The sequence below is a fragment of the Tyto alba genome, unplaced genomic scaffold, assembly GCF_018691265.1.
Source record: "Tyto alba isolate M040663 unplaced genomic scaffold, T.alba_DEE_v4.0 Super-Scaffold_33, whole genome shotgun sequence".
In the NCBI taxonomy this organism is placed as follows: Eukaryota; Metazoa; Chordata; class Aves; order Strigiformes; family Tytonidae; genus Tyto; species Tyto alba.
This window is the reverse complement of record NW_024881308.1, coordinates 16582288-16596892: the sequence shown is the minus strand read 5'-3', so window position 1 is coordinate 16596892 and position 14605 is coordinate 16582288. Positions and strand designations below refer to the sequence as shown.

General features: G+C 57.3%; 1 protein-coding gene across 4 annotated transcripts in view; it reads right to left on the bottom strand.

The window, feature by feature from the left end:
- Positions 1-6341: 6341 nt before the first annotated feature.
- GMEB2 (glucocorticoid modulatory element binding protein 2) overlaps positions 6342-14605 on the bottom strand; it is a 17836-nt gene continuing 9572 nt past the window's right edge. For 3 of the 4 annotated variants that reach the window (XM_042801220.1, XM_042801221.1, XM_033001196.2), the window contains 6 exons: positions 13934-14037; positions 11611-11768; positions 9769-9840; positions 9121-9258; positions 8514-8636; positions 6342-8317 (listed from right to left, as the gene is read on the bottom strand). In XM_042801220.1, the coding sequence (XP_042657154.1) occupies positions 7680-8317; positions 8514-8636; positions 9121-9258; positions 9769-9840; positions 11611-11768; positions 13934-14037 (1233 nt within the window). In that variant the 3' untranslated portion in view covers positions 6342-7679. The remainder of the gene's footprint in view (positions 8318-8513; positions 8637-9120; positions 9259-9768; positions 9841-11610; positions 11769-13933; positions 14038-14605) is intronic. The other variant, XM_042801222.1, reaches the window with a different exon arrangement.

The window sequence follows — 14605 nt, the reverse complement described above, 5'->3', positions numbered from 1 at the left end:
GAATAAAGCGAATATTCAGCGCTGGAGCAGCAGCACCGGTCGCCAGCCCGGCCGGGGCTCCCCCCTCTACCCCGCCAGCGCAGGAGCCCGACGGCTTCTGCTTTAAAAAGGCTTCCGGGCGGGGCGAAGCGCACCGCTTTCGTTTCATCAGCATCACTTTCGTTTTCCGTTCCTTTCCCTGCCTGACGTGCACTCAGCTGCAAAAAGTTCAACCTTGAACCAAACAAAAACAAAACCCCCCAAAAACCCCAGCACAACAAATAACCCCAAATCCACCCCCAGCAGCAGCAAGCAGGGTGGCAGCACCCGCGCCCTGGGTGCCAAGAGCTCACACCCAGGTTTGGGGGCACAACACAAGCACTGTCGCCTGATGCTCAGCACCCAAGGGGGGTGGGGTGGGGGGCTCCTCTGCCCCCCCAGCACACCCCAAGACAGCATCCCCACCCCCCCGGTGTGGTTTGGTGCAGCCGTACATCGAGAGCAGCATGCCCAGAGAACCGATAAGCACAGACTCTCTGGCTAACGCTGCAGCCTGAGAAACACCACCACCACCACCACCCCCCAAAAAAAAAAAAAAAAACCAAACCCCCACATCCAAGGAAAAGGGCCAGGAGGTTTCTCTAACCGTCCCCCCTTCCCAGCCCCAGGACTGCAGCAGCGCATCCTCTCACCTTCAGAAAGCCCCAACCCAGCGACGCAGCCAGGCCCCAGCCCTCCCTCCCCACCTCCCCAGTCAAATTATTTTCATGCCAGCTGTGAGCCCTGGAAAAGAACCAGGCCAAACTAACACACCTCCAGCCACGAGCGACTGTCAACGATCGCAGGCACCGGAGGCAAAGGTTGCCTGCTGACAGGGAAGTTGTCCGATCCCTCTGTCGAGGGACAGGCACGTCCTGCCTGGTGATGCAACGCGAGTGCACTGACCCAAAGCCGGCGTCGGTGAGGGAAATAAAAGTTTGTGCTCGAAACAAGCAGGAGGAAACGCCGGGGAGCAGAGAGGCAGCCCACGGGGCACGCTGGCAGGCACAGCAGGGGAGGAAGGAGGGGCAGGGACTGTTTTCTGGCACGTTTGTCAACCCCGGAGGAAGGAGGAAGAGGAACGATGGTTTTTTTACCATCCAGCTCTGTGGGATCGGTGCCTCGGAGGGAGCTCCCCCATCCCATCCCATCCAGCAGCACCCCAGGGAGCCCTGAGGGCTTTACACCAGGCCTGCGGGGGCAGGATGGACCCCACGGGAGCGGGGGTGGGGGGGGATGTGCAAACCAGGCCCTCCCTGGGCACCAAACCCACCGGGTCCCTGCCTGACGCGGGACCCCATTCTGCTCTGCTCCGTGTTTCCTCAGCAAGGAGAGATTGGGTGGCTCAGCCCCGCAGCAGGAGCTGACCGTTATGGGGCAGGGCAGGGCAGGGCAGGGGCCCCATCCCTGCACAGGAAAGGAGCGGTCTCTTCCCCTGTGAAGATGCAGCCCTGGAGCCAAGCCAGGCCAAATCGCTCGGTAAGGCGGCAGCTCCGGTTCCCCAACCCCGGCACGGGCAGCAGGATGGAGCCGGTCCCTGGTCTGCATGGCCTGTGGGCAGAAATCGCCCTCTCCACAGCAAATGGCTCTGTAATAGCCCAGGCATCATCAGGCAGCAGTAAAAACCACAGAATACCCTTGAGCAACACACACACATCACCCCCTGCCAAGGTGCCAGGACAGACAGCCTTCACTCGGGTTTTACAGGTCGGGTATTTGGAGGTTTCACTCTGATTTTAGAGGTGGCATACCGTCCCTACAGCCCCAGCTCCAGAAGCCAGCAGAAAACAGCTATCATTATCTTACACAAAGCTTCTGGCCCCACTTGGCGCACGTAAAAGGGCGATAGAAACAGAGAAGAAACCCAGGGGAGAAGTCAGGCTCTGCTGTTCCTTAAATCTCTGGCCAGCAGAGCAGAGGAAGCCTGAACGGGGAAGAGGCAAAACTGCGTCACCGCATCAACAGCGGCAGGGCGGGGGAGAGCTGAAACCCGGGATTTGCTGATTTTAGACAAACACACGCTCAAGCTGAAAGCCTGGAGTTTCGTTTTCCATTCCCGCAGGGACGTGACCGACAGCCACGGAGGAATTTCCTTCCCCACGAAGCCATCGCTGCTGCCCCTCCCCTAAGCCCTGTGCACGCTGCCTTTTGTGCGCGGCACAGCTGCCCGAGGACACGCTGGGAGCTGGGAGGAACTTCCCGGAAAGATGCTGGAGCATCTCCTGCCCCGGTAACACCCCTAAACCAGCCCAGAGAAACCCAGAGACTGAGGAACTGGCGGTTTCTCGCAGCCTCCCGCTCCCTGGCAGCCCGCAGAGCAGGCAGGACCACGGGCTGCAGGAGCAGCGGGAGCCTCGGCGGGTCTTTCCCAAATGCTGGAGGCTGCTCCCGCAGATGCCTGGAGGAGAAAATGCAAGCGGCCGTGCCTCCATCACCACACAACCCGGACTAAAACAGGAGCTTGGGCATGAGTCATCCACGGCCCTTATGTAATTTGTCTCTGGATGTTGGTCCTCCGTGCTCAGCTTTGAGCGGAGCAGCCCTGGGGGCTCCCCCCGGGGTTGGGGAGGAAAAGGGAGCACGGCTGAGCACCCAAGGGGACCCCAGGAAGGCAGAGAGGGCAGGTGGGAGCCCCAGCCCTGCTGCAGGGTCCCCAGGCTCAGGCGGTGGGTTGAAGCCCCCTGGGATTCACCCCGCTGCTCCAGTCGTGGGGTGCACAACCACCCCACCACCCCCTCCCCGCAGCCCTGGGAGCTCAGCCCGGCTCCGTGAGCCGGGGGGGGGGGGGGGGCTGGACTTCGGGGGGGCTACCGGGCTTGGGGGGGCTCCCCCCACCGCAGCACCCCAGATCTCAGGGCTGCTGTGGGTGCCGTGGGGAGAGCCTGCCTCCCCTCTGCAGGGGGGACCGTGCTCCCCACGAGCGATGCTTTGCCACCGCTGCCGAAAGCGGGGCTGAAAAACCAGGAGACCAACCAACCAACCACACACACCACAAGACTTTCAACCCGACCAGGGCGTCTCGCTCAAGCCCCAACAGCCGCATCCTTGCTGCATCCAGCCCAAGGCTAACTGCTAATCTCTCTTTACAGCCTGCTGTAGATGACTTCCCCTCGCTTTTCCTCCTCAAGCCTCAGCCCCGGCCCTACCACGAGTTACTGATAGCCCTGCAAGGACCCAGCCACCCTCTGCAGACCCGGGGTGGGGGGGGACACACGCACCGTGGCATGCTCAGGAGTGGCAGAGCCACCCCCGGAGCAGAGAACACCGGCCTGGGCATCTCAGAGCAGCCCAGATCATCCCAGCTGGGGAGACAGGGCTGCACCGCCGGCACCTCCCTGCCCAGCCACCCCGAAAGCTGCTGCCAAGGGAGGGGAGGATTGCACCAGCCAAAAATCTGCCTGCAATAAAGCTTGGAGAGCTGTTTACATCCCAAGGAAGCGTTCCCTTGCAGGGCAAAGTACACCCCCACCAGGAATGCTTTGCTGGGGAAGCAGTCTATAGTGTCCAGGGCAGGTAAAGGTGCGTGGAGCCAGGGGAGAGCTGCTGCCTCCTGCCAGCTCTGCCCCAGCCCTCCAGCATCGTGGAGATACCCCAAACTCTGCCCTACCCCACGCTCAGATGCCACCTCTCAAGATCCCCTTCCAGGGGGGGTCAGGAGGTCCCTCCAGCCACCCCCTTTTCAACCTGGCTGCCCCTTCTCCACCCGCAGCCCCCGGATAACCCGGATGGGTTTGCCCAAAGCGGAGGTGGCTGGTGCAGGATGCTCAGCCCGCAGCTCTCGAGGGCTCGGCAAACGCACCAAGGCTTTCCAGCCCCCCAGCACTGCAGGGGGAAGGTGCCCCCGGGGCCACGCAGGGACCTTCACTCACCGTCCCAGCACAGGAACAGGGACCTTTGGGCTAGAAATGCACCCCTGGGTCCAGCTCAGCACCGCTGCTCACGCTGGAGAGGCACGAAGCAGCTCATGGTGATCACAACCCTTTATATTTCCTTGGTCTGATACACTAATGCTGTCCCAAGTACAAAGATAGCAAGGAAGAAATGAGTGTGATATCTTCAGGGCAGGCAGCCTGGGAGGGAAAAGCTTCTGATTAGGCAGGACTCCTCCTGATCAGCTGTGGCCCTGGGCTCAGGTTCAGCTGAAACAAAACAGAATCGAATGCCTTAGAGGAATAAAGAATTTTTTCCTCCTGCTTGTGTGTCATGACTCTTGTAAATACAGCTTGAGGAGCTGCTGGTTGTCAGCGCCGGGCGCAGCTGGGTCTGCCCCAGCCACGCCACAGGGAACCAGACTCTGGAGCCACGTTTTGGGCTCACCAGCCCCCCTGCACACCCTGCTCACGCCGAGGACACCCCAAGGACACCCTGGCCCTGCACAGCACCCCAAAAAGCACTCAGGCTCAGCTTCGTAACTGCCAGGTGCTAAACTAAAACGGGAACTTTGCAGGCAGGATGTTACGGGCAGCGCGGCAGCGGGTGCCGGGTGCGGAGTTTGCTGCCAGCATGGGAGAAGGAGTCGGCATCGAGGGCCAGGAGCAAAGCCCAGGCGCTGAGGGACAGCCCTGCCACTCTCCCTGCACCACCTCGGGATGTGGATTTCGGTGGAGGCACAGCCACGGGGAGGATTTCCTGGGATAATACTGCATCCACCCACATTCAAATCCCCGGCAAAAGGTGGGAAAATAAACCACAAAGCGATCCAAGCATCCCTCAACAAGAGCAGATGAGCAGAGTCCATAAACCCCGACCTTTATTAAGACACCTAAACCACCTCCAGAAAAAGGTCACTGCTCACAGCATCTGCCGTGACTTGGGGACGCACAGGCTGGGCTGGTTTTTGAGGGTTCCCCCACCCGCCCGTGGGCACAGAGGCAGGACAGACGGCCGTCCCTCTCCCGCTTCGCCCAGCTCAGCCCAGCATCCTTCCAAACTCAAAAAGCCTTTCGGGGCAGCTCTGCCTCCCCACACACCCACGTGTTTCAAAGCAAAGGCCGCCCTTCGCAACACCCCCTCTCCTGACAGGCGTGTCCCTCTCACCAGGGTTGGATTTGAAAACGAAACTCACTCTACCGGAAAATTGATGAAAACAACCAAATTGCTGAAGCTCGCAGAGCCTGGCAACCTCCTCACCAAGCACCAGAGACCTGGGTGCCCCGGTGCACCAGAGCTGGGTCCTCACCCACCGCAGCGCCCGCGGCTGAACCAGCCTCAAGCACCAGAGCGAACCCCCGGCCCCCCTGCTCAGCACCTCACCTCCGTCCTGGTGGAAGGGCCTGGCTGTGCTGTTCCCTCCCTGCGGAGAGGAAGGAGTTAATATTTATTTACCAGGAGGAAGCAAGCAGTAGTCAAAGTTGGCTTGGCAGAAGGGGCAGAATTAGCCAAAACGGGGTTGATTGAATGGTTTTTGCTGAGGCTGTGACACGCAGAACTAGAGGTTTCCGAAAATGCCCCTGCGGCTAATGAAGAGGGAACTGTGTGGAAAGGGGCTCTGCCGCCACGAGGACACGCGGCATCCGAGGACACACGGCATCCGAGGACACACGGCATCCGTCTGTCCGCTGCTGCAGGGCAGGGCCGAGCGGCCGCTTCAAAGGGGAGTTGCAGGAACCGCGGTCGGGCCACCCCGGGCTGCATCTGCAGGCTCTTCCCCCGGAGCAGCACACGCAGCTCCTGCTCTGCCAGGCTTGCAGGGTGGCACCAACCTTTCCCATTCCTGAAATTAAAAGCAGCATCACCTGCAAAGTAGGACAAAAAAAAAAAAAAAAAAAAAAATCCTTTTATTCCGTGAACATGTTTGGGATAAAATTAGCCCCACTCGCAGAGGCAGCACCGAATTTGCTTAAACTCACGTGTCCGTCAGGGTCCACACCAGCACAGAAAAGTTTCTTTTCCTCCCTCCAACAGAAGCGCCCTCTCCTAACGCAAAACAGATCTTCTCCTTTAACAAACCCGAGGGGTTTTCCCCTAAGTTTCACTCCCCCCAGTGTTTTATCAGAGCAGCGCCCCCAAACGCAGCCAGCAGATCCAGACAAACAACACCCCCCCCTCCTCCCCTTCCCCGTGGGTAACAAACCCCGCAAAGGCAGCGGCGCATCCCAGCCCAGACACTCCTTAAGCACCCAGGACACACTCAGAGCATCACAAAGTGCCGCAACCCGTGAGGGATCCGGAGCATCTTTGCAGGGGTGCGGACTGCAGCGAGCACAGAGGACGTGCCCACGTGCATTTGTATTTACGAAAAGTGCTTTCCCGTCCCGACTTAACCCCCCTGCGCAACCCCGGCTGTTGCAACCGGACACAGAAACACAAGGAACGAGCAGCGCTCTGTTCAAAAAAATATTTATTAGCTCATTAAAGTGACCTGTCATCGCTGCTGCTGCCAGATCAAGTTTATAGAAACCCAACACTTCAAGCACCCGACTCCTTCCAGCCGGAGACAGTGTGAATGGCGCTGCAGCCGCGCGGCGCGTGTGCCCGGAACGGGACCCGACGAGATTCGCAGCGAGTTGAGCGGTTGAAGAACTTTGGGGGGGGTGTGGGGGGGGTGTGATGGGGGTGGGGGTTTGACCACCCGGTCACCGAAAGGCTGCTCACACCCGGCGGGGAGGGAACGGCAGCGCCCGGTGAGGTGCTGGGGGACCAGGGACCGGCCCGATCCTGCGTCGCGCCTCGTTAGTGAGCGCAAGGTCCCCGGGGCGCTGCCGCTCGGCTCACCTCTGCGCATTCAACACTCCGGCTCTGCCTCACGGCACCACCTTCACAACCAAAGGGCTTTGCTTCAAAATCGCCATTAACTTAAAAAAAAAAAAAAAAAAAAAAAAAAATCTCCAAGAATGGATTTTTTTTTTTTTTTTTTTGGAGAAAAAAAGAAAGAGACCCTAAAACCTCAGAAGTTACAGCTCCTCCTGGCCCTCTGGGTTTCTCTCCACCCTCCTTCCCCCCAGCAGACCTGGGCAACCCACCCTCACGAGAGCTCCCGCTTGTTTCTGCCACCCGAAGCCAGCACCGCACGCAGAAGCCAACGTCCCGGGGCCCCGCGCCGCCGTACACAGCGTCCTGCTGGTTTCGATGACCACAACCCCCCCCTCCCCAGACAACCCCCTCTCGGCATCCCCTCTCCCCCCCTCGGAGCCCCCGGGCACAGGGAGCAGCCGCCTCCCTGACACCCCCCATCAGCTCCCGCCCGACCCCTGGGCAGCCGGATGGGTGCCTGCTCGGTGCTTCACCCATTTTTTACGGCCGCTTTCTCCCTGCTCTGCCCGCTGCTCCAGCTACACCTGCAGACGAGGCAGGGCTGATGAGCTAGAATGGAACAAATATTCCAAGAGAACGGGGGAGGAAAGCTTTATAGAAAAATAAGTTTGGGTTTGGTATTTTTTTTTTTTTTTTTTTTTTTTTTCCCCTTCTCCCCTTCAAACAGGGCAGAGCGTTTTTGTCTTTCCGGGCGTCTTTCCTCCCCCGCCTTCCCTCTGACCTGAACCTCCTCTGTAACCCCGAGGTGAGCTGCTCCGAGTCTCCTTAACCCGCGCCCCTCGTTACACCGCTCCTCGTCCCGCAGCGCAGCCAGAGGAAAAAAAAAAAAGGCAGTTCCACCCAGAGCGGGCACGGCCAGCGTCCCTCCAGGCAAGTGTGTCCCCCCCCCACCCCGCCCTCTGCCCCTTTCACTTCTGCTCCGCCTCGTCGGCCACTGCTGTCACCTCGATGGCTGCGGCAGCGTGCTCGTCCCCGGCGGCCTCGGGCGGGACGGTCACCACCGTGCTCCCGCCGGGAGCCATTTGTGTCACGTTCTGGATGGTCGTGCCGAGTCCCGGCAGCGTCAGCAGCTGGAAGGGGCTCACCACCTTCACGACCGTGCTGCCGTCCTGGACCGCCGCTGTGCTCAGCACCGTCAGGTTGGAAGCGTCCGGGTGGATTTCCACCGTACCGGGGAAGGTGGAGCCGGCGGAGGCCAGTACCGTGTACCCTCCCAGCAGCGGGGAGGCCGGGGAGCTGGCGGCGGGAGGCTGGGACGGGCTCTTGCCCAGCACCGAGGGCGGGAGGGCTGAGACCACTTTGCCCAGAGGGAGGTTGGCAAGCTGGGAGACGGGCACGCCGGGGGCGACGGCGAGCTGCGCCGGCTGCGCCAGCACTTGGGAGGTGATGGCAGCTGGTCCGGAGGTGGCCCTGGTCAGCCTGGGACGTTTTAAAGGCGCGGGGACGGAGACGGGCGTGAGGGTCATCAGGACGTTGTTGAGATGCTGAGATTTGTGCTTCAGCTCCTTTGCTCGCTTGCGGTGCTCGTCACACTGCTGCTCCAGAGCTGGAGAGAGAAGAGCCCGGCTCAGCCCGGACACGGGACAGGCTTCCCGGGGAGCGTGGCAATGCCAGGAGCAGCAGCAGCCAGTCCCACCACGGCCGGTTTACGTGCGCCAGCTTTAGCACAAACCCCCCCTTTCTTACACAGAAAGGAAACACGACGGCTAGCGCCAGAGCACCGGCACGTCCCGGGGACACACCTGCTAAATCCCGCGCGTACTGCTCCCTCGAGCGATCCATCTGACACTTGTGGCTGGCCAGGACCTTCTTGACCAGATCCAGCATACCGAAGTTCTGGACTACGTTGTTGAGTAAAACAGCATCTTAAAAAGAAGACACAGATCTTTGAGGAAAGCGAAATTCCCCATGCAAACTCGGTAAAAAGCCACACGACAGCGAACACGTGGCGGCCAAAATCTGCAGGAGGGTAACACAAGAGGCTGGGGAAGAGGAGAAGACAGGAGAAGTCATGAGAAAGTGCAAGAGGTCACTAGTGTATAAACAGTCCTCTCCTGCTTAGCAGGGGTGATAAGAAATCTGCTGGCACAATAGCTGGTTGCTGCATCGTTATTCCGACGGCCTAAATTCCAGCTCTGTTCCCGAGCCAAGCGTTTGTCCAGGATCTGCCAGGCACAGGGAACCGGAGAACTGAGGCCACCTGAAGCGTCTGCCCAGGCAGCAGCCAGAAATGGGATCGAGTTATGATGAGCTATGTCCCTACAGTGCCATCCAGATATCCCTAAGGAGGAAATAATCCACCAGCCCCTCTCCTGAGATGCCTCCGAGCCCCCGTGCCCACGTCCTCACCACCGAGCTGCAGCGGGGGGTCCTGCGCTCGCTGCTGCAAGCCCTTCATGGTCTCCACCAGCTCCTGGTGGAACTCGTGGATTACTTCTTCCAGGAGACCCGTGTCCTTCAGGCCTCGCCAGAAAGCAAAGACGTCATCTGGAGAAAAGAGAAAGCAAGGGAGAACCTCAAAACCTGCTGTGGGTTCCCCTTCTGGCCCCTACCAGGGTGACGTCCTGCTAGGTGGCAGGGGCAAAGCCCAGCCGGCGCGCGTGCCCGGAGGAGGGCAGCTGGAAAAGGACACGCTCCCCCCATCCGCCGTCCCACACAAACAGGGACCGATGCTACAGAAAAGCCCGGAGCACACCAGAGAAGCAAGAACGATTTTATGACCCCTCGGATTTTTAGGTTGGTTTCCCCCCCCCACCCCCCGAGCCACACCGAGCGTTTGGGGCCTACGCTTTGACACCTTAGTGCTTGGAAACAATTTCCTCCCGAGTCGACGCAGGATCTAACGCAGCACGACGCGCCAGTAAGCACCAAATAATAATCCCAGCGGAGGCTCAAGCAGGGCTGCCTCTGCAAGAAGCGTCCTGCTCCTCATCCTTGCTGTTTCCCTCTTCCCCTCCACCTCCTCCATCCCCTGCCCCGTGGGATCCCAAGCCGTACCTCCGATGCTGGTGCTCCAATCGCTGGCATCCTCGCATGTTTCTATGGTAATCGTAGCTGGAGATCCGTTCACTGCAACCAATAGCAAAAAGGAAAAGAAAAAAAACAAAAAACAAACAAACAAAACAAAAACAAAACCCAAAAAACCACAAAACAACAAAAAAAAAAAAAAAAAAAAACAACCAAAAAAAAACCAAACCAAACCAAACCACAAAACCCCAAGTCCTGATTTTTCTCTGTATTTTTCATGGGCTGCCTCTGCGGGAAAGCACTCCCTTGCTGCATTTCTGCAACTTTTCCTTTTTATCGCATAGGACCACTTTTATTTTAACGCAGCTCTCAAAGCTGAATGGAGAGAGACGCCCAAGCGGATGGTGAAGCCGCACGCGGTTGCTGTGCCAGCAGTACTGATTTTTCCACACTGGAGTGCAATACCCCAGGGATTATTCCTGCAACCTTTGCACAAGAACACACACCCAAGAGCAGCATTTCCCTCCTGTTCCCTGCTGCATACACATTAGCACTGCTTAAGGCAGAAGTCAAATAGATTTAGGGTCTGAATTTTTTTTTTTTTTTGGGGGGGGCAATCTTTTTTTGCCCAGCTTATAGTTTGCAGGTCTGGGATGTCTGGAGGGTTTCTAAAGCCTCGAAGGGGAGAGCATCGCCCTGCTGTGCAGGGATGCAGGGGGCTCGCTCCCTCCCTCCCTCTAGCTCTGCCAAATCTCAGCGGTTTTGTTGCCATAGAGCCGGGGGAACCGGCGTCATTCGAGCCGCGCACAGGAGCAGGACGAATGGGAACCTGGCCAGAGACCCGCGGTGCTGCGCCGAGTGTTTGTAATGCTCAGCTGCTGCCCTTAAATCAAATTCCTCTGCCCCTTTACTCTGCAGCTTTCAGGGCCCTGCCAGTTCCAGCGCAGCCAGACAGCACGGGAAGCATCTCCCCGTTAGCGAGCGATGCCCACGTTTAACGGTGGCCACACCACCGGGCTGTGGGGCCGAAGACACTCGGCAGAGCCAGCCGAGGGGCTCAGCTTTGGCCTTGCTCTGCTCCCACAGACACCATCGGGAGCTGGGGGCATGGGGCCCTTTGGGGACTGTTCTTAACTCTCAAAAGCAAAAGGTGTTCAGAAATACAGAAGTACTTAGAAATTAGGAAGCTTCCCAATAAAACAGTTGCCTGTAATTATAGGTCAAATTAAGTTTAGGGTTACAGCTTTGTAGCCACAACATCATTTAAATCTAGTTTTATGAACTGCATCCACAAGTGCAGATATAAAAAAAATAATCTGTTGTATCTCCTAACTTTTCATCAGACAAAGCCAATAATAATTCAGCCAGGGGGCCGTAAATGGAAACTAAATTACTCCAGAAGGAGTCAGGTTAGAGCTGGGAGGAGGAGGGACTCCTGCCCTGGCACCCTGCACAGCAGAAACCGAGCTGATGCCTCCCGGGACGAGCACTCCGGACACGGCGCCCGCCCGGCAGCGCGGACGGGAAGGGACTTCACTGAGCAACCACGGCTGTTTTACAGATGAACTGCAGACTTCTGCTTCAGCTGCGCACTGCGGGGCAAGGCAGGAGGGCAGAAGGGCGGTTCTTTGGGCCATGCAGTGTTGCAGAGCAACCGGGCGAGTTAGTGCATCTCTGCCGAGACGCTTCAACGACTCTGCCTAGCTCTGCTACAGGGAATCCTGCAACAGGGCAGGCAGAGAAAGCAGAGGATAAAACAACCCGCAAAGGCAAAAAGAGAGGTGGCCGTGAGGGGCGTTGGGTTAGGCGGCACTCCTTGGGCTTTCATGCTTCACAGCCCCCGCTCAGGGCACGAGGAATGGCTGGACGTACCATCTGTGGAAGCAGGAGTGAGAGGGATGTACTCCGTCGATGTCTGGCTGGTCAAGGACACCCTGGCTCCTGTGAGGTCGATTTTGGTGCTCCGGCAGGTGTTGGAACAGACCTTGGTGTGCTGGTAGAAATCCAGCTCTCCCGAGTCCATGATCTTCCTGAAAGATGGGAGCAAGCACAGGGACAGGCAGGTCAGCGGGAGCGGAGAGCTCCCAGACACAGGTCCTGGGGGCCTTCGCCCCCAAACTTCTCAAAGTCCCAGCTGAAAAGCAAAAGCCGGGAGAGCAGGCAGAGGCAACAGTTTGAATCTCCCTTGACAAGTCCCTGTGTTCTGACCTTGAAGACAGCATTAATTGGGTTAATTAAAATAGCATCCAGAGCCTGCTCTGTACTGGCCATACGCACAAATCCACCAAGCATGCAATACTCCAGTGGTGCTAAAGCCTTTCAGGAGGCTGGGATGGGGAGAAAAAAGCTCACTGTGCTGTAGCTGCGGCAAAGGGCTGGAACAGATTTGGTTTCTGACCACTTCCCTGCCACATCCTGCATCCTCCTGCGGGACAGAGGCAGGGGAGCAGGACTTCAGCCCTCTGAAAAGGTTCCTCTCCAAGTCCAACTCAGAGAGGATGAATTTCCTTAGTCCAAGAAAGTCTTTTCCTTCACCACTGGAGCATTCAACTTGGACTGAGAACCTCGAGAGACACGTGAGCTTTTCCTAAGGATATATCCCTGTAAAACTAAACATGCCTTGAGAAGTTCAGGACAGACCACACTGCTCTCAGCAGATTTCCTGCTGGCGAGAAGCCTTCAGGGAAAGCATACCCTTCAGAGCCCAAACACTGCCGTGCCTGTAGCAGCAGCAAAGTGGGAAGGGCTCTTCCCCGTCACCCTGGGCCACGCTCCCGTGCAGCAGTTTTATCCCTTCCCTGAGATGCTGGTCAGGGTCCTCCTCCCTGGGATCTCCCGACCTGCTCTGAGGACATCCCCTGCCTTTATACAAGCAGCACACACCCACCCCCAGCGTGCCCACGTGTCCGTGGGGCTCCCCACGGCAGAGGCAGGGCTGCCCTGTCCTGCTGCTCTCCCACTTCCTAACAGCAGGGCAATGCCTGGCCTCCGAACAAGCTGGTTTCAGACCTGCTCCCACCTCTCTGAGCAGGCTCTTCTGCACGGGGGGCCTGTAATTTTAGCTAGGAACCCTTGCTGGGCCTGACGAACGCCTGGTTCCTTGAGGGAGGAAGGAGAAGGTCCCACTCTGGTCCCACCAGCACCTCCCCCTGTGCCTGCCTGCAGCTTCCAGCAGAAGGGTCAGCTGAAGTCTCAGTTCAGGGCAAGACAGCAGGAAGCCTCTTCCTTCCCTTTTTGCTTTTACATCTCAAAGAGAGATGGGGCATAATTCTATTTATAAACTAAAACAAGATTGCTCAGCTTAAGCAAAGGAGGTTGCAACACTGGACTATGTGACCCTCCCAGTGTAAGCACGTTCTCTCCAAAGTATCCCCAGGCCTTGCTGGCCAACAGCCCCCTGAGCTTCCCAAGATTTGCTCTCATGGGCTGCCGGACTTGCCTTCACACATTTCTCGTGAAGTTTTCTTCCCCTTGAAAGACCTGCCTTGCCAAAGTATAAGCTTATTATGCAAAATCTATGTGGAGCAAAAGCTGCTTAGAAGGAATACGGGAGACGCCTGCATTGAAGCAGAAGAATAGAAGCAAAGGCAACGTCACCCTGTGAAAAGAGTACAAAAGCACTGACAATTCTTAGGGAAAGGGGTGATGCTTTTTTATCCTGCCTACAAGCAGAGACAGACTTTAATTAAATCAGTCTCGGGCCGGTGTTCAAGAAAACCATAGAAGGATTAAATTACTCTAGTTAAGACTAGAGAAGAGAAATGCTTGCATAAATAAGCCTTAAATAAGTCCTTGACAAAAAAAGGAAAAGAAAAAGTGATGTAAAGCAGACATGCTGCAATGGGAGCATCAGCTGATGACCAGACTGACTTCCATGTCCCACTGAGAACCCGTAGACAGCGTGGCTCAACCACCACTGGCCACTAAAATTCTCAATGACCTTATGCCAGCTGGGAACTCGGTGTCGTTCAAGTCCTAAAAAGACCGAGGAAACATTTCTTGCCTCAAATTATTCCCTAGGCACAAGGATAAAGCAAAGCCATTGGGCAAATCCCACCTGGGGCCACGTTCAGTGGTGCATTTGCTCTCTCAGCAGCGAAACAACCGTGCCAAAGGCCCCGTTCCACCCCACCATTATCCCCCAGGAAGAAGAAGTCTCTGCTGTTGCTCTGTGGATACAAACGGAGAGACTAACCGGAGCATGATCCCGTTCATCCGGATCGCCCGCTTCCAATCCTTCAGGGTCGACTTGCCCGCCAAGTGGACAAACTCCTTGGGACTAATTAAGTGATCATCAAACTGCGAAAGGCAGAGGTGCAACATCAGTGTGACAAGCCATAAAAATAACACAAGCGTGCCCTGTGAGCATGATTCAGCAGCGGAGTCAGGCTGCCTGGATGGCATTTCCCGCTGCCCAGCAGTGGAGTGCAGCTTCCTCGCAGCCTCAACGTGCTGATTAAATAACACCACCGAAACAGATGGCTCACACACACTTCCCCACCTTAGAGAACACTGGCCGAGTTCAAAAAATTAAAGCCAAATACTGCTTTCATGGACGGTTAGTTAACAGCTGCTCAAAGCCAAGGGTTTGGGGCTTTGTGCAGCACTGAGGAGTTTGCTAAATGCCCAGCCCAGGCAGGACGGCCAGGGGGGAAAAAAAAACCAAACCCAAAACCTTGCTTATGCGAAGTATTAACAGCAGTGAGCTGCTCATGCTCCCACTAGCTCAGGAGAGGCAGTGCCACCGGTGATATCTGGGCTCAGGGCCATGCTATGCCCCGTGCAAGCGAGGGAAGGAGAAGCCCATTCGGTCTTTGTCCTCCCGCTCCCGAGCCCATCACTATCAGTGAAACCTCTGGCCTCCCCC